The 19,995-nt window shown below is 44.3% G+C and overlaps 1 gene segment (V, D, J or C); it reads left to right on the forward strand.

Annotated features, from left to right (window-relative positions):
• Window positions 1–19,995, forward strand: part of LOC122798920 — a 399,307-nt gene that overhangs the window by 259,341 nt on the left and 119,971 nt on the right. The window contains 1 exon segment of the C gene segment in view: window positions 14,701–15,024. Within this exon segment, the coding sequence occupies window positions 14,701–15,024 (324 nt within the window).

Genomic DNA, 19,995 nt, shown 5'->3' on the forward strand with positions numbered 1-19,995 from the left:
GAAGTGGAAATTCCTTAAGATTCCAAGAGCAGGCTAAGTTATTTCTTACACTTATTTCACTGAATTGCATTTCTGAAACACTTATAATTGTGCTATACAGTTGATCTACTATATTTTTGCACTGTTATAAAGCTTTTTTATTGTTTCACTGCATTTATGTACTGTTTTAAACTGTTTTAACATTACTTAACTGTAAACTGCTTTTTCATACTGAGAGTTGTATTTTCTGTTTGTGAGTGCTCTATCTGAACTTTTCTGTGCATTTTTGTCTGTTAAAAGCATTCTCGAGTCTGTTCCTTGATCTGTTTAAAACTTTCATTTAGTGGCTACAGCTAGGAACTGTAATTTTTTCCCAGCCACCCTAGTGTTGTGTGTTATACTTGGTGGCTTTGCAGTTGCCCGCCCATACTGTATATTTGATCTGTGACACTCCTCCCAGTCTAGTGTCATTAGTTCACTCAGTCTAATAGAGAACATTTGTGAAGGCCAACCCACTCAGATTCTTAACTTTGAATTAACTTCTGTTCCAGCTTTCTCCATTTCCACTTTACTGAAAAAAAAAATTCTAAGCTTGCTTCCCCCCTTTCCTGTGGCAGGTCAGATACGGATTTGCCGTGTCCAGGACTGTTTGTGAGCTCCTAAGCCCCCCCCCTCCCACTTAACTGGGGTTAAACTATTCCTGGCGCCATAAAGTCTGTTTTTCAAAATTTCCCTTGCAACTAGCCAGCTTTTTAGTTTTAGCACTTATCTGTTTCTTTGATCTCAGCACTTGTTCAGAACTCATTGTAAACACTAAATAAGTTACAAATTACTACAGCACTCAACTTTCCTCACTTGTCTAGAGGAAAACAGTTTTTAGTACTTAAAAAATAAGCACCTATTCAGGCATGTCTAAAGGTCAGCTCCCGGTGTTTTCTCCTGTCTACCTGATGAATCTGGGAATCTTGGGACAATGCAGCAATTGCCTCATGTACACAGACAATCCTCTCCTCCTACCACTCAACACTACGACCTGTGAGAGATGCACTTATATAGCCAAACTGGAAGCAAAGCTCTCTTTGCCAAAGACTGGCCTAGACAGTCAAGAGGAGAAGGTAAACACTTGCACGGCACCACACTCATCACATAGTTTCTCAAAACCTACACCACCAAAACACACACACAGAACCACAAAACACACACCTACATTCGCCGAGGCTCTCTGTACTAATCTGCCCAAACAACAGAGACCTCCAAAACAGAAATGCAAGCAACCTCCACCCCCCAACACAACCCAAATGACACATAGCCCACATAGTGTGCCACTCAACTACAGCCCAAAAGGCATAACGTACCCAACACTCTAGTCATAGGTGACTCTATAGTCAGGCACGCTGATGTTCCACTCACCAGGCTAAACAAGGAAAAAGTTACTGTCAGCTGTCTGTCAGGTGCCAGGATCCGCCATATAACTCACACACTCATGTCACTCCACAACAAGTACAAATATGACTCATCATTGTCCATATTGGTGTGAATGACCTGAGACGTACCTCCCTGGACTACATGAAAAGAGACATGGAGGAGCACTCTGATCTTGTAGCCCAGGCCAGTATGACCCTAGCCCTGAGTAGCATCCTGCCATCACCCAGAATGGCACCACAGTACAAGGACAAAATGACTGACTTTAACAATTGGCTAAGCTTCTGGTGTCATTCTAAGGGAATCCAGTATCTGTCTGCCTGGGATGACATGATCGACAGACCACGCTGCTTTGCCAGAGATGGCCTGCACCTGTCTCCCTTGGGATACCGGATACTGACAAAGGCTCTTGCCACCCCTATAGTGCCTTTTTAGGCAAGGTTCAAATGACATATTCACCACCATAACAGGTACAAGAAAGCAAAATCTGAGGATAATGCTACTCAATGCTAGAAGTCTAAACCTCAAAATGCACTCACTCGAGGCACTCCTTAAAATGGAGAACATTGACATCTGTGACAGAGACCTGGTTCAAAGCTCCAGAGAGCACCCCTGCATTACCAGGCTATAATTCATACCACACCTTTCGGCCACCAAACCCGCACCGAAACACTAAAGGTGGAGGCGTGTCCATATTCATTAAGCATATCCACACTTCCAAGCTAGTTGTGCAGCATAATCCATCCGAGATTACCCAAGTTCAAGTAACTCTGGGCAAAACCACAATCCAGATTGTAGCTTGCTATAGACCCCCCACCATTTCCCAGGATTCCCACTCCTTTTTTCTTGATACACTGGAAAATATTAAGGTACAAACCAACACTCTAATAATGGGTGATTTCAACTAGCCTACCATTAACTGGGAAAACTACTCATGTACCAACTCTTTTGCTCAGCGTTTTCTGGAAATCATCAATTCCAATGCTTTAGATCAACTTATCCACACCCCCACCAGAGGCAGCAATATCCTAGACCTGGTTATCACCAACATGGATGACCGGTGTTCTACACCAGAGGTCAGCTCCTCGTTGGTTAGATCCGACCACAAGATAATCATCCTAGACATCCACATCCCGCTCCCACCCCCCATTAGGAAAACAACTGTAAAAAAATTCTCCAAAGCCAACTTCACGCTTCTTAACACAGAAGTGGCAAACTTCATGACACCCATGTAGATGGACAATAGAGGTACGACTGCTGAATCCTACACAAATGCACTTTATAAGCACTTACACGAGTGCATGGATCGTGCTATCCTCCAAAAAAGGAAGCCAATCTGGTGGTCTTCTGCCATAAACAAACTCTACAACAGAAGAAAGAAACTGTTGCAAAAAAGAGTAAAATCCCACGATTGGAGGAACTCCCTGGTCAGCCTCAGTAAGAAGCTGAGATCCCTCATAAAATCCTCCAAAGCTAGTTATGAAAACAAAATTGCCACTGATTCTAAAGACAACCACAAAGCATTCTATAGCTATGTCAAAAATCTCAATGGCAACACTCAGATCTGCTCTGAGTTACAGCACAATCACACTAAATATACAGAACCAACTGATATTGCCAACATCCTGGCAGATAGGTTCAGTGCTAACTTTACCCCCCCTCACCCCCTAAACGGCCCATCTTTATACCGGAAGAATGCAAAGTTCATGTAATCACGGCTGCATAGGTAAAAACTTCACTCTCCAAAGCCAAGAGCACAGCATCCATGGGACCTGACAACATCCCAGGCTGCCTTCTACATGGACTACAGAATGAACTGGCACCCCACCTAAGTACCATGTTCAATCATAGCCTCACCTCAGGCTTTGTGCCCATTGAATGACACACGGCGACAGTTATCTCACTCCACAAAGGGGGGCCACAACAGACCCCGGGAACTACCGCCCCATTAGCCTGACGAGCCTCGTCTGCAAGGCCATGGAACGTATCATCATAGAACTCATAAACAAAGATATTGGAGATCTCCAAACCCTGGACCCCATACAGTTTGGGTTTGTAAAAGGCAGATCATGTCTCCTAAACCTGATAGACTTATTTGAAGTAGTCACCAAAGCCGTAGATGATTGTAAGGTGGTTCACACAGCCTATCTAGATCTCGCCAAGGTGTTCGACACCATCCCCCACTCTGGAATTATAGATAAACTCACTAAACTAAGTAAAAATCCCAATGTCACAAGATGGGTTGCCAACTGGCTTACTGAAAGAACCCACACTGTGAAAGTAGCAGACTCCAAATCAGACTTCAGACCAGTGACAAGTGGAGTACCACAGGGTTCAGTCCTGGGTCCGCTCCTGTTTGGTAACTACTTCTCTGAAGTACAGGCTAACACAGAAGGTCTTTGGCTAACTAAATTTGCAGATGACTGCAAACTAGGAGCCATAATTGAAACTCCTAACGATGTGGACATCCTACAAAAGGGCCTCACTGAGACAGATGCCTGGTGTCAAAGACATGGTCTCAAGCTCAATGCCAAAAAGTGCGTTGTCATTCCCTTTGGTAAAAATTCTGTACCCATGAACTACCACATAGGCGGTAGTAAACTTAACACTGAAAGTGTGATAAGAGACCTTGGGACACAGGTGGACAGTAGTCTCTCCTTTGATAATCACATCACCAAAGTGGTCAGGAAATCCTTCTACGTGGCACATCTCATCACAAAAGGTTTCTCATCCAGAAAAAAAGAGGTCATTGTTCCCCTCTACTCATCACTCATTAGACCCATTATAGAGTACAACGCCCCTTTTGGTATGTACCTCACAAGACATCTACAACAACTGGAAAGGCCGCAAAAATACCTCACAAAGAGGATTACTGGCCTCAAACAGATGCCTTACGCAGACCGTCTCAAAAAACTCCAGCTTTACTCCGTCGCATATAGCCTACTCAGAGGTCATCTCTGCCTAACAAACAAAGCTATGTCAAACCCAGAGCTGTTGGACATGCTCCACTTAAAGAAATCCCAATCCCTCCGAGCTACACGCTCTAGGGACCTAAACATTGTCACCACAGTAAACAGAACATGCTGGAGGGATAGATTCCTGTCTCAGAGACTTCCCATACTCTGGAACAGACTACCTATCTATGTCAAACAGAGCTCCTCATTAGCACTCTTCAAGAAAAATCTTGATGATTGGATGGGTAATAGGAAATTCACCCCGGGGATCACTTCTGTGGTTCTGCTTGACAGGGGCACAAGAAGATAATTTTCTTGGGTGGCGAAAGCCAGGGTACATTTTTGGCTAGGCTTGTATAGGCCCTAGGGCCAATAGCCTAGTACCTACCTATGAACCTATGAACCTATACAAGTACAATTCTACTATTCTATCATTGTAATTACCCATTCATCAGCACTCCCCTGTTACACCTCCTCCCACATACATTTTCCACCACTCACACACAATCATTCCTTCTTAACACCTTTGTCAATATTCTCTTGCTTAGCACTGTCTCTCCCCAACTACACACATTATGCTCATGTTATATTTCTTCTTTTTCTTCTTCTACCCTAATAAAGTCTTCCTCCACTATACCGTGGACATTCCCATCTCACTCCACTATACCATGGACATTTCTATCTCCCTACGCTATACTGTGGACATTCCCATCTCCTTCCACTATATTGTGGACTTTTGCATCCCTTTCCACTATACCACGGACATTCCCATCTCCCTCCACTATATCGGTGGGAGGTTGGCATAATGGTTAAGGTGTTTACCTTACAAACATAAGGTGCAGGGTTTGATTCTCACATGGGGTAATTGGCTAGGCTGAAAATGGCCCACAAGGGCAGGTAGCCTAGTACTAATTTATGACCCTATGAACCTATACCATGGCCATCTCCCTCCACTATACCACGGACATTCCCATCTCCATCCACTATACCATGGACATTCCCATCTCCCTCCACTATACCATGGACATTCCCATCTCCCTCCATTTTCCATGGCCATCTCCCTCCACTATACCATGCACATTCCCATCTCACTCCACTATACCATGGACATTCCCATCTCCCTCCACTATACCATGGATATTCCTGTCTGTTATCCCCCTTTTTGTACCTCTTCCTTGTAGCTACTCTTTCTGCATGTTAAGTTACTTTCCCCTTCCACACTTTGTGCATTACTATATTGCTGCTTTTAACCTTTGTTTATTCTGCAAATATGTTGCTTTAACCTCTGTTATTCTGTAAATATTGTTTCTTTCTAATAACTGCTGTATGTACTGCTATGGAACTAATTCTCTGGAATGCAATGTTTAATTTCTAACTATTTTTAAATTGTCAGTGAGTGTTCTGATTACTGTGGAAGTTTTCTCTTTTGCGTCTATATTGAAAGGGGGTTTTGTGTGGTCCAGTTGGACCTTCCTGGTAAACAAAAGAAAAAAAATTGCTAGGTTTGAAATAATGGTATTGTATTCAGTGCAAATGAACTCAGTACTACTTGTTGGAAACAGTGTCTCATTTTAAATGGATAATGATTACTTTGTACATTCAAGCACTTAAATACTTAATTTCAGGTAATCTTGGTTCACATATGGGAGATGCCTGTGTGTATATTGGGGGGAGGAACATCCATCCATTTTATGAACTATTTATTCTAGTGAGGGTTATGGTGACAGCAAGTTGAGCAGAGTAAATCAGACATCCTTTTCCCAAGCAACAGTTCATCCTTTATCATCCCCAAGCATTCCCAGGCACACTGAAAGATGTAGTATCTCCATTGTCATGGGTCTCCCACAGGGCCACTTTCCTGCACACTTCGGCTGGTACACCTCCCATAGCTGGTGCTCAAATGGCATCATCATAAGGTACCCAAACCACCTTAACCAATTCTTCTGAATATACAGAAACAGGGTCTGTACTCTTAGAACCTCATTCATTTTTACTAGTTATTTATTTTTATTTTATTTTACTTTTGTTAGTGTAGTAGCTGGACTGTCCCTGAGACTTTATCAGCCATGACCCAGGCATACTGATGTAGTAGCCCTTATCATATATCCAGAAGTGCATGCACTTGTACAGGAGAAGACAATGACCGGCCCGTAGTAATTCAAGTCACATATCTCCTGCTTAGGGCAGAGGTTATGACATATAGTCTATGGCTTCATTGTTGGGATGCTGATATGGCCACAAGTCACCCATAGTTGCCTGGATGACAGATCCCCCCACCCCCTTAAAGGATCTTCTCACTGTGCTGAGGATGCCAAGTATGCGCGAAGAATGGTTGGCAAGCATGAACGCCTATAGAAAAATTTGTTGTACATATATAGAAACCGAAGATAAGTGAACTTTGATTTCCACAATATGAGTAGAGCTACATTAGTTTAGAGTTTATATTAGTGCAGGAGTTGGTGCTGGAAAAGGGGAGACATACTAGCCATTATCAATAAAGCAAGTAAAACTATAGCTGCTTTTTAGTTGATGGATGAGTGACTTTCTAAACTGGGTAAAGCTAAGAGCCTCACTTTAACATGTAGCATGAGACCAGCTGCTCTGTGAAAAACATAATTGGATGGCGCAGTGGTGCAGAAGTTCTCCTGTTCGATTCTCACCTGGGGTGCCTTCTGTGCAGAATCTGCATGTCTTCTCTACATTCATGTGGGTTTCTTCTGGGTGCTCTGGTTTCATCCCATGTTACAAAGACTTGCATCTAGAGTGTTTCCCCCCAGGCCTTCACTGAAAATTGGCTTTGTTTCAAGTCGGACTTTCCCGATAAACAAATGTTAAATAAATAAATAATTGAAGCTTCTTGTATCTGGTGATTCTCATTGTTTTTGGTTATAACTAAATGAACTGACCAGTAAATTAACAGTCTCATTCTTACAACTTTTGCCTCCAGAGTTTTATTTGAGGGAGGGGAGGACTTTTTGCCTCCTTGTAGCTGTCAGATGTCACCAGCTCTTGTCTTCTCCTCATCCCTTGGGTCTATCTGACATACCTTTAGCCTCCCTGAGGCATTACTTGACCCATGTCTGGGACCAGAGAGGAGATCGCGGACTATGGTGCAGTGTCATCCTCCTGTCGAAGAGTATTTTCCCCTTTCCCTATCATGCACATCCACTGAATGTCCTAAAGTGGACATGCAATGGGGGCAGTCTGGCATAATATCCAGCTCTGCAGTAATTCAACCAATGCACCCCACCTGCTTCTCCATAATAATGACAGTACTTACTGTATATTCCCAGCCTTCACCAAGAATTGAATGTAAGAATACTCAGGTCATGCCTTCTACCCCCAGGATGGGCACACCCTTGTTCTACCCCTAAGATGGGTATGCCCCTGACATTACTTCCCGGCTCCTCAGGCACCCAAGCTGATGATTGAACTTATGTTGCCTGAGTTGTAGTTTGGACTTTATTCCTGTAAACCATGGTGCTGACAGTTGTATCTCCAGAGTTACAAACAAACCAAAACATAATTAGGGAAAAGTCCCCAAATTACGAACACTTTTTAAATGCTGGTACTCCACTCAGAACTTCTCAAAATTATTTCCAAATTTATGATGAACTGTGCCAAAGTTTGAGAATAAATTGAGGGCATGTCTCCAAAATCTGAACAGTTGAACAGTATGGTCCTACATGTTGGGTCTGCAGAAGCACCCCATAAACCGTCCACTACATACAGCACTTCTGAGGTAGCTCTCCTTCCCATAATACCCAGGAGAGATCCATGACATCTAACTGGAGGTAATGATTTTCATCATGGACACTTTACATTCAGCAGCAGATTGCTGCAGTGACCACTGGAGACTGCACTCATTTTAGGCTAATAGGACAATGTAGCCATGACCGCAGGTTATTGCAACTTTCACGGTAACGATCATCAGATCTGAAGTAGTTAACGTCATTTGGTCATCAACCTGTGGGCTTCGGATCCAAGACGGCAGTTTCACCAGCATCAGATCCGAGCTTCAGGCTCCTCCCCTCACCCATAATACCACTGCATCTCCTTCCTTCCCTCAGGTCTCGTTTGCTGCGGCTTTGCCTGCATGGTGATTGCTGAACTCCAGGTGGTAAGACTGTTTTCGGGGTTATTTGAGTGAAAGTGTGTGTTTCCTTAATTCTTTAGGTCCCTTTATTCCTCCCCTTCACATTCTCTGTTAAGATTAAAAGTTAGTTTAAAAAAAAAATATATAGTAGTTTGTTGTTAGTCTAGTGTTAGCATAGGCCTTCTCTCCCCTCTCCCACCTCGTGTTTTGAGTGTGTGTGTCTGAGTGTTGGGGTTGGGTAGCCAGCCACTATTATGGCAGATCAACATACGTTGGTCTTCAGAAAATGTTATCCCCTGTGGATGGCCACACTCTGTGCATTTGTTTAGGGGCTGCTCATCTGGCCACTGAGTGCAACATATGTGCGGGGTTTAACCCAAAGGCCTTAAAAGAATGTAAGGCTAAATTAATCTTGAAGGGGCTTCTCCCCTCTATGGAGGCTGCTGCCTCCTCGTCTTCTATAGCGGTGGTCACAGCTGTGACCACTCCCTCCACTACTTTTATGTCCTGTCCTCCCTCCCAGGCTGGGACTCACACTTCTGACCAACAACCTGAGGAAAGGGAGAAGAAAAAAGAGAAAGAGAGGCACTGTGAAAAAGAGAAAGGGAGGAAGAGATCCCTGGAGCGCTTGGATTTGTCGGGTCCTGCTCCCAAGCTTCCTGCACCTTCCAAGCTGACTTCCCCTCAGCTCTGATCTCTGAGGTTTTCCAAGGAGCTGGAGGAGGTTTGGCCTTCATCTAGGGCCTCCAGTCATTGGCCTTCTTGGCCGGTGTCGGTGGCCTCTTCTAGGTCAACTAGAAGCCTTTCCGAAGCCAACATGGACAGATTGATGCAAAGGTTTGTTCGCACTCAGCTTCAGATGGAGGTCTTGCTGGCTCCCTCTCCCTCTAGAGGGGGATAGCTCACTGTTCATAGGTTCATAGGTTTCATAGGTTCATAGGTTGGTACTAGGCTATCGGCCCTATGGCCTATACAAACCTAGCCATAACAATTTCCTGGCTATTTCTTCCCACACTATTTACTTCCCTGGACCCCTGTCTAGCAGGGCGACTGAAGTGATCCCCAAGGTGAATTTCCTTTCTCCCATCCAGTCATCAAGGTTCCATTTTGCCACTGTTTTCCCCGATTGCTCTGTCTCTGATCCATCCTATGGTTTTGGAGTTCCTGGATCCGAGAGGTCCCAGAGTCAGGGGGTCAGCACCGATGGTACCACCTACCTTGATGCCAGCAGTTATCTTGAGCACGTTGGATCCAGCTGGGTTAGATCCAAGCTCTCAGAGCCATAGCCTGGGCATCAGATCCAAGGGGGTTGGGTTTTTCCCTTAAGCTCTGACTTTGTCAGGCTGAGACCTACCCCTCGGAGCCTTGGCGCCTTTGGGCTCAGCTCCGATCCCCATGTCAGATCCAGGGAAGGCATCCTCTCTGTCAGTTGCTTGGGAGGCTCTCTCCCCCTCTGCATTCAATATGGTGGAAAGGGTTCTTGCTAATGGATCAAGGCCCTTGACTATCTCCTCGGAGTCCGCCTTGACCCCCTCTATTCTGGGTGCATCTTTTGCCAGTCTGCCTATGCAGGGACAGCCCGTGATCGACATGCCCCAGACTGTTCCAACAGAGGAACCTCAAGAGGTTCATGAGTTGAGTCCTCTCCGGAGAGTTCCACCAAAGAGGTTCCTCACAAACGTAAGTGCAAGAGGAGGCACTTGGACTCCCCCAAGTCCCTCACAGAGGATACCGACTTGGAGGATGGGGAAGGCTCCCCAAGATCACTCCCCAAGGATGTCTCATTTGGAGACATCATGGAGATCCTGTGCCAGCGGGGGGGGGGGTCCACCCTCAAGCCTTCCTCAGATGAGTCAGTGTTTCTGGAGGCATTCGACACGGGCCCATCTACTGCTTGGGTGTCCCCCCCCATGGTTCCCCTGGTGGACTTCATTACCACCAGGGCATGGAAAGAACTGGACACTGTGGAACCAATCCCAAAATGTCCAGATAAAGTCTTGAGCCCCCCCCCCAGTAGATAGACCAAGCTGGAACAAAGGGTCCCCAGTGGATGCCATGGTGGTAGTGCCCGCCATGAAGAAGGAACTGGCTCAGGAGAGTTCCACGGTCCATCCCCCAGACCAAGAGTCCAGGACGATGGACTGGTTGGGAAAGCAGACGTATGCTTCAGCCACCTTTTGTATAAGTGCACTGAACTATATGGCCCATGTTACCAGACTGCAGCGTGACCTGATCAAAGAGTCCATGTCATCAGAGGATAAACACACATTCTGTACGTGAATGGCCACTCTGAAAGCGGTTACCAACACGTCCATGTGACTCCTTTCTCATGCCACCGGAGTGGCACGGGCGTCTGGGTCAGGCGTTGCTATGAGATGACACACCTGGCTCAGGCTATGTAATTTCACTTCAAGGTGTCTTTTGTGAATGCTCTTATGACGGCTCTTCCTTGTTTGGGAAGATGGTCCGTGACACACTAGTCAAGACTGAGAAGGATGGGAAGACACTGTCTGCCATCAGGATCCGCTTCTCTAACCCCCAAAGATCCTTCTCCAGGAATCAGCGGGGGCAAAAGAAGATGTGGTTTCAGAAGTCTCAGTATTTCCGGGACACTCAGAACTCCTTTTCCGCTAGAGGCAGAGGGGAACAAGACAGACACCTGCCCAGAGGCGGGGGTCCAAAGAACTTCAGGTCTCGAGAACCGTTCTCAGACAGACTCACACAGCAGCCCTGAGAGGTTGCCCGACTGCTCTGCTCTGGAGGCAGTCAGGGGCCATTTTTCTATGTACCTGATGACATGAGAGTCGGTGTCAACAGACCGCTGGGTGCTCCAAATAATATCCAGAGATTACACAACTCCCTATGTGACATGTCCCTCTCCCCCAAAGCACCTCCTGGATGTTCCACTCGCACAAAGGGAGGCAGCAGCCATCAAAGTAAAAAAGCTGCTAAGCAAACGGGCCATGAAGCCTGTCCCCCCAGATCACTCTGGATCAGGCATCTATTCCAGGTTCTTTTTGGTGCCAAAAAAGACAGGGGACTCCAGGCCGATTCTCGACCTTTCCACTCTGAACCTGTCAGTTGCCAAAGAAAATTTCTGGATGGTCACTTTACAATCCATCCTGCCTTACTTGCAGGAAAATGACTGGATGTGCTCTATACACCTCCAGGATGTGTACTACTATATAAAGATGAACAGACGCTCCAGGAGGTTTCTCCTCTTTCAGCTAGGGGCCAATCACTACCAGTTCTGAGCCCTGCCTTTCGGTCTCACCACAGTCCTTAGGGTATTCAACAAGCTCATTGCAGTAGTAGCGGCTTACCTGAGGCTTCAGGGCATACAGGTCTATCCGTACCTGGATGATTGGCTCCTTGCCACTCCCACCAGGCATCTACTCTGTCAAGCCAGGGATTATTTCTGGACGTTGTCAGACATGCTTGGCATCACTATAAATATAGCCAAGTCCTCTCTAGAACCTCTTCAAGTCCTGGACTACATAGGGGCAAGAATAGACACATTGCAATTCAAAGTCTTTCTGACTCCAGAGAGGGTTTGGAGTCTTCATCTTCATGTCCTCATGATTCTTCAGTATCCCTTTCCCCCAGCCGCAGTGGTGTTAAAAGTCCTAGGATCCATGGCAGCCACTATCACTCTTCTTCCTTATGCTCATCTTCACATGTGGGTTCTGCAGTGGATATTGGTGGTCCCGTGGTCCGTAATGGATTGGCCATTGACTCATCTGATTTGCATAAGTGAGGCGTGCAGGAAGTCCCTCCTGTGGTGGCTCCACTCTCCAGAGATAGTAGAGGGATGGTCCTTTGTTGTAGCTCCTCCCCAAGCCCCAGTGACTATGGACGCCTTGCGACTAGGGTGGGGAGGACATTGCTTGGGCAGGACAGTCCAAGGCACATGGTCCCTAAATGAGACCAATCTGCATATCAATGTTCTGGAGATGAGGGCAGTCTTATTAGCTTTGTGGGCCCTTCATGCCTTTCTTCCTCTGGGAACTATTGCGATTCAGACAGACAACATGTCAGTGCTCTGGTACATCAACAAACAGGGAGGAACCAGATCCTACCCCCTTTGTTAAGAGGCCATGAGAGTGTGAGAATGGGCATTTTCTGATAGCAACACACATTCCAGGTCAGTCCAACATACTAGCAGAACTATCCTAATGCCTTACGAGTGGTCTCTGAATCCTTGTGTAGAGGAGCAGATCTTCCTCGAGTGGGGTCGGCCTTGCTCCGATCTCTTCGCATCTCCTTCCAACATGAAGTGCAGTGAGTTCTTCGCTCTGATTCCCCCACAGGGGGAATTGCCTAGAGATGCTCTGGTCTATGCTTGGCCTACCGGTCTTCTTTATGCATATCCTCTGTTATCCCTCATGACAAAGTTTTTACAGAAGGCTCGTCGGTTGGGGAGCAGAGTTATCCTCATTGCCCCATTCTAGCTTCACCATATCTGGTTTTCCTGTCTGTGGTCTCATCTGGTAGCTCCTCCTTGGATCTTGGATCTGATTCCGGATCTTATTTCGCACCCATCGAGGATTCCTCTTCCAGACCTGGGCAGTCTGAAGCTCACGGCTTGGCTGCTCCAGTTCCATTGATTGCCAGGACTCCCAGGCTTTCTTCCCCCATTAAGTCTATTCTGGTGGCAGCCCATAAGTCATCTACCAGAAAAGTTTACTGTAGTAAATGGAAATGTTTTTCGATCTGGGCCTCTCAGAGGGATCTATATCCTTTTACGGCTCCAGTGCCAGCGGTTCTTGAATTTTTAGTGCACACTTTCCAGCAAGGTGCCAGCTCTTCCTACAATCAAAGTTCAACTGGCTGCCATTTCTAATTTCCATGTAGGTGAAAACATGGGGTCTTTGGCTTCTTCCAGACTTTGCAAAACCTTCATTAAAGGGACCTTTCTTTTACGGCCTCCGGTTAAGGACCCCACCCCTCCTTGGGATCTTACTTTGGTTTTACAGGTGTTAGTTGCTCTGCCCTTTGAGCCAGCTGCTTCTGTGTTCTTGAAATTTTTGTCTTGGAAAACAGCTTTCCTAGTAGCTGTCACCTCAGCTAGGAAAGTGTTAGAACTTCAAGCATTATCTGTTAAACCCCCTTATATGGTTTTTCATAAAGACAGGGCCTCACATCGGACTAATCCTTTCTTTTTACCTAAAGTGGCTTCAGAATCAAATATCAATCAATCAATCAATCTGCCTGTTTTTTTTTTCCAAATTTTCAGAACAAGGGGGAATATAAACTGCATTTGTTAGATGTACATAGGCAGCTACATTTCTTACTTACACAGGACTAAGCCCTTTCACAAATCTGACCAATTGTTTGTGTCCTTCGCTAGACCTTTTCTAGGCAAACCAGTTTCCAAGGTGACAATTGCCAAGTGGATTTCCTTTTGCATTCTGCAGGTTTACAAAGATAAAGGTATGCTTATTCTGGGGAGGGTTCATGCCCATTCTACCAGGTGCATGGCTACATCTGCTGCTTTTTGGTCCAGAGTATCCCTGAATGATATTTGTTCGGCGGCTACCTGGTCCTCATCTCATACTTTCATTTCTCATTATAAATTGGACATGGTTTCCAGAGGGAGAGCATCCTTTGGCTCTGCAGTGCTCCAGAATATCATTCCATGAGGGCCTCTCAAGGTTATGGCAGCTGGGGACTCACAGGTTACAAGTTGATGACCAAATTAAGTTAACTACTAACTACTTCAGATAAAGAAGGTATGCTCCATCTGAGTTGTTATATTTCATTTGTCATCAACTGTTCCTCCCTCCTTCCCCCTGACCTTGTTATTGGGTTCTTTCACCTGAGTAACCAAGAAATAGTACCCTTCCGGCCCTCTTGTTTTTACTTGTGGGTCAGGTATTGCCAATTGGGTTCATGTGTTCGATGGCAATCTTGATCTGATGGAAGGAAGGAGATGCAATGGTATTATGAGTAAGGGGAGAAGCTTGGAGTTCGGATCTGATGCTGGTGAAATTGCCGTCTTGGATCCGAAGCCCACAGGTTGATGACAAATGAAGTCTAACTACTCAGATGGAATGTCATGGTAAGTACATAATTTCCTTTTATGTATTTTGCTGGAGCAATAATATCCTGAGTTTTAGCTTGTTCTGAATGTACACTTGTTTTCATACCCCTGTATTCCACGTATATCAGTGTGGACCCTAGTAATTATTAAAAAAGGAAATAAATTTGAATGATTTACATTACCAACTTTGTCACATTGCTTTATAGATACCTCAGTGTTCCCTCCAAAAGTGTTCGTTCTTCCTCCAGTGGCTGAAGAATTTATTTCTGACTATGGTGGGTCACCTTCTGCTACCCTCGTGTGCCTCATTGAATGCTTTAGACCAAGAAACGTGAAGGTCACATGGTACAAAAACAATGTGGCGGTACAATCAGGAGTGTTAACTCGTCCTCCCGTTGAAGATGAAGGCAAAAACTTCACTACCAGCAGTCAGATGACAGTGACTCTGGAAGAGTGGAAGAAAGATGTCATTTTTACATGCCAGGCCTCACACCTCAAATGGACAGTTACAAAAAATATTAGTCGATCAGGTAAGTTCTTGACATGTCCCTGCACTACTGTGTGATTATCAACTCAGTAAAATAAAAAGCTGACACACCACAGTGATGCATTACAGCAGGCATTTTATTACTGGTACTGCAGAACCACAGATATATAGGAAGTACTACAGCCACAACAATGTGCATGTTATTGGCATTGTGGGGGTCAGAGAAATAAGGTGATATCAGGGAAAATTACAGTTAACACATTTCTGACACTATTGAATCATGGCAACTAGTGAAGTCTGGGAACATTAGAACAGCCAGTCTGATACTGGTATTTCAGGCCATGGAAGGTTAGTGGTGGTGTGGAATAATACAATGATCATGCATTTTAAAAACATTTTTCATATTTTCTTTGAATAATAACCCATTAAAATTAATTTGGACAACATGGAGAAAGAAATCATGCAGCAGTTTCCAGTGGAGATAAATAAAGATATTAATGGCATCATCTACCTTTTGATTCAGGACATTCATGGTAGAACATACCAGAAAAACAGACAAATCTGCAGTATCTCAGTTATAGGTTCATAGGCATATAATAGGCTAATGACTACTGGGGTATTTATAAGCCTAGCCATGCAACCCCCTGATTGTGCCCATGGCATATAGGGACACAGTCGGGGGGGGGGGGGTTGCATGACTACTGGGGCATTTATAAGCCTAGCCATGCAACCCCCTGACTGTTGTCCCTATATGTCATGGGCATTTATTAGGCAGGGTGTATTAGTTAGAAGTTTCTAAAAGTTATGGGTGGGTTATGTTAGTTTGGGCACAGTTATTGTCTGCCTCTGTCCATCAGAGACATGAGGGCCAGACCCAGAATGAATGTGCAAGTTCCCATTCACTGATCAAGGTTACACTTAAATAGGGTTAGGGATGGACTCTGCATCACATGAATGGGGACCCGTTTCCAGAACATGGGGATCCTCTGAGACACATATCTGCCTTACCAGCATGTCATAAACAACATTGAATGCTTGGACCTAGTGGTTCTAATACTTTTCATTTTGTGGATTTGCAAAAGGTCCATCAGAGCTGGCTCTGATGATTCTTTTTATGCCAGGCATAGATCACCTGTCAGTAACCTGTAGGAGACTGAGTATAGAGACAGGACTTTAAGGTGATCTGTGTACGACAATTTGTTTGTAACTTGGATTCTCCCAGTAAGGAACTTTTGTGGACATTCCAACTATTGCATATGTGTCTAGTCAGGTACATGCCAAATGAGGCATTATACTCAATGATGGGTCTGATAAGGGCCAAATAAAGTAGCACTGTGACTTCCTTGGACCTGGATGCCATGCTCTTACTTATAAGCAGGGTTACATAGAATGATTTTCTCACTACCTTCGCTACATGTTGGTTAAAGGCCAGATTAATATCTACTTATGTTCTCAGTTCCCTGTCTACTGGATCAACTCTTAGGGGTGTTATGTTGATGAAATAATTAGCCTGGGTGAAAGATTTCCCAAAAGGCACTATATTGAACTTTTTGGCATTTAGTTTTAATCTGTAATTTTGGCAACAGTCATTTGTCTGTTAGACCCACTTGAGAGATGTTCATGTCATGGGAGGATTCTGTGATAGCTCCCAATTTGCAGTGATCTGGGAACTTAGTCAGCCAAAGGCCCTTGACATTAGCTTTTACCTCTGAGACGTAGGTGCCAAATAGGAATGGTCCCAGCATGTAGCCCTGCGGTACCCCATTGATAACTGGTTTCATAGTAGTAGTGGTCTCACCAGTCCTGACATTCTAGGCCCTGTCTGTGAGCCAGCTGGCGATCCAGTGAGTTATTTAGGGGTTTACGCCGATTTCTGTGAGTCTGTCAACAATACACGAGTGGGGTATTGTATCAAACACCTTAGCTATTTCCAGGTAGGTGGTATGCACCATTTTCCCCTCATCCATTGCTTTGGTGACCTTTTCAAAGAAGCCCACCAACTTTAGTAGTCATGGCCTTCCCTTGACTAAGCCAAATTGGGTTGATTCCAGTGTCTAAAGGTTGCCTGCCTTTAATCATCAGTTCCATGATAATTTGTTCCATGGCTTTGCATATTAAACTAATCAGACTTATGGGTCTATAGTTTCCTGGGTTAGTGAATAGTCCATCCCTGTGAAGTGAGAAAACTGTCGTAGTCCTCCATTCTCATGATATAAAGCCTGTTTTGAGGACATAGTTGAAAAGTGACTCAGGTGGTCTTAATAGATCATGTTTCAAGCTATTTAGGAGGCATCCTTGAATATTGTCAGGGCCTATTTAGGCTGAGTTTCTGGCATTAGCAATTGCTGCCAGGATCTGCTCCTTAATAATAGTTGAGGGTTTATGTTGGTAGGTATTTCATGGTGGGAGATGGGGGGGGTGAAGTTTGAGCTGAATTTGTTAGCCAGTAGATTCACTATGTTACTCTGCTCAGTGAAGGCTGCACCACTGACTACCAGTTTGGCACACTGAGCCTTTAAGCTTACTGATATAGCTTTAGAAGGCCATAGGTTGTCTTTATCATGTGAGGCTATCTTGAGCTTGTAATTGGCCTTGCTGGACTTAATTAGTCCTCTTAGTTTCCTGTTTAGTTTAATTAGAGAGCTCTTATTACGGGAGTTGGTCTTCCTGATTTTAGCCATTTTTTTTTCATTTTTGTTATATACCCTATTAAGGTTATGATTCCACCAGCGTGGTTTGTTTTGGGCTTACTTATGGTAAGTACAGCAACCTCTATACAAACATCTACATGGTTGTACAGGGTCTCTGTGAACAATTTTGTATAGGTTGCATTGAAATTGGATTGGGAAAGTCACTGAATTTTGACAAACTATCACTTAGTAGGATGTAATTTGCTTTGGAATAGTTTCTCACTGTTACTGGGTTTGCTGGGGTTACCGAGTTGATTTTTATTTCAAAGGAAACAGCTTTGTGGTTGGACCTCACTAGTGAGGATGTGACCGTGGGGAATGTGCAGTGCTCTTCCATATTCGTGCATAGTAAGTCTAGTATGCTTGAACCTCTGGTGGGTGTACACACTATCTGGTGAAGGGTATTTGTGTTAATAAACTCCAGGAATCATTGCGCCTGTGAGTTTGAGGCAGTGTATTTTTCTCAGTCTATAGAGGGATAAAGTCTCCCATGACTAAGGTATTTTGTTTAATAGTGAATGTCTCCAGTAGGTCTAGGTATGACCTATGGGATTCTTGGGACATAGAAGGTGACCTATAGCTTGATAGGATATGGTATAGGACTTTGTCCTGTTTAACCAACCTTGAGGTATACTTGCTGCAGATGTAGATGGAGACACTTCCACCTTTTGTTCCTGTCTGTGCAGCTGATGGTCTAAATGTGTGGAAGGCACTGAAGTCTTGCACTGCTGGGGTACTTTCTATGGATGTAAACCATGTCTCAGTAATGGCACAGCTGTCTATATTTTGCAGAGTGAGGCGATTCTTATGGGCTTTGTTTTTGGGGATCCATTGGGTGTAGACTTATGTTTAGTGTTTGATATTGCTTTTGGTGAGTGCTTTAGATGTTGCTAAAGATAGACATTGCCATTTATAGGCTTAGAAGGACTTTGAGGTTTGTAAAACTGGCTTTTTAGTATCTCAGCATAAGCTGGTCTGTGTGTGTGGTGTGCACTTTGTGTAGCAGATGTAATGCATGTATGTGGGTTTGACAGCCTTGTTTGTATGCAAAATTTGTGTCTCCAGTGAAATTGTGTATATGCATCTGTCACATTCTGTGTTTGTCTCTTTAATGACTAAATGGTTGTCTGTGAATATGAGACAATTGCTACATTGTCTCAGGATGCCTATATCTACCAAGCTGGCTATGGAGATATTTGAAAATTGCATATCTATGTTGTCCTGACCTGCATTGGGTTGGGCTACTATAGGTTATGGACTGGGTTATATAGAGGTCTCCTTGGGTGGTCTCTGGGGTTTAGCACTAGACTAGGTTAGATGATGCCAATATTTGATAATAGCGCTGTTTAATATGCAGACTAGCTTCTCTAAGCTTGTCTCTGCACAATGGCTTTGTTTTACTCTCACTGAGTTACAGGTTTCAGTTCTAAGGGTAGTTTTATAGATAAAATTTACTCAATGGCAATACCGGTTTGCTGGGTGGGCACTTAGTATTATGGATCTATGCGAAAAATTGGTGGGAAGAGCACTTAGCGTAAACAACAGACAACAGCAGTGAAAGTGAGGAGGGAGGGACTTTGGAAGTCAGATTACCAGAAAGGCCAGAAGCGTTTTAAAACTGCAACAGGAAAAGGGTGAGAGGGTTGGGGAGAAATTTGTGCTGTAAGAAGCAGACTTCCCAGAGAGGGATCCAATATTGGAGCTCTAGTCCTATAGTTAGAATTTTAGAAATTTTAGCTTAGTGTCTCAGTGGGGTCTGGGGCAGGCACAAACAACTGGGGGGAAACAGTACTAATAAAGAGAAAAGCACTGGAATGCAACTTTAAGTAGGTAAATGATAAGTAGAATATAAGACTCTAGTACCAAAACACTAATATATACATCTGTAAAATACTGAAGCACAAATCCTGGAGCAGAATTCACATTACTGCCACTCCTACCAAAGACTAAGGCTTGAGAATATGCATTAATTTACCAGTAATAGTGTGTACTGACAAATGATGTCATAATGACTAAATGAGACTCAGATCTGGTAATAGTTCAAAGTTCTGTCATAAATGTGAATGTGAAATATCAATGAAACTACGAGAGTAAAGCCCCAGAGAGGGGTCAAATACAAACAGCTTTTACAAGTAATTCTACTTATAGAGACAGAAGTGTAGCATAATGTAAAAATGATGCTAAGTTCTTGCAGAAGTATACAATCTTCCCACTACTGCAAATGAAACTACAAGACTAATGTCCCGGGACAAACTAAAATAAATGCAAACAGAGCAGAAAAGTACAAAGTATCATCACACAGGTCAGTATAAGTGCAACTTAAA

This window comes from Protopterus annectens, chromosome 3.part1 (assembly GCF_019279795.1).
Source record: "Protopterus annectens isolate FY-2018-M chromosome 3.part1, PAN1.0, whole genome shotgun sequence".
NCBI lineage: Eukaryota > Metazoa > Chordata > Ceratodontiformes > Protopteridae > Protopterus > Protopterus annectens.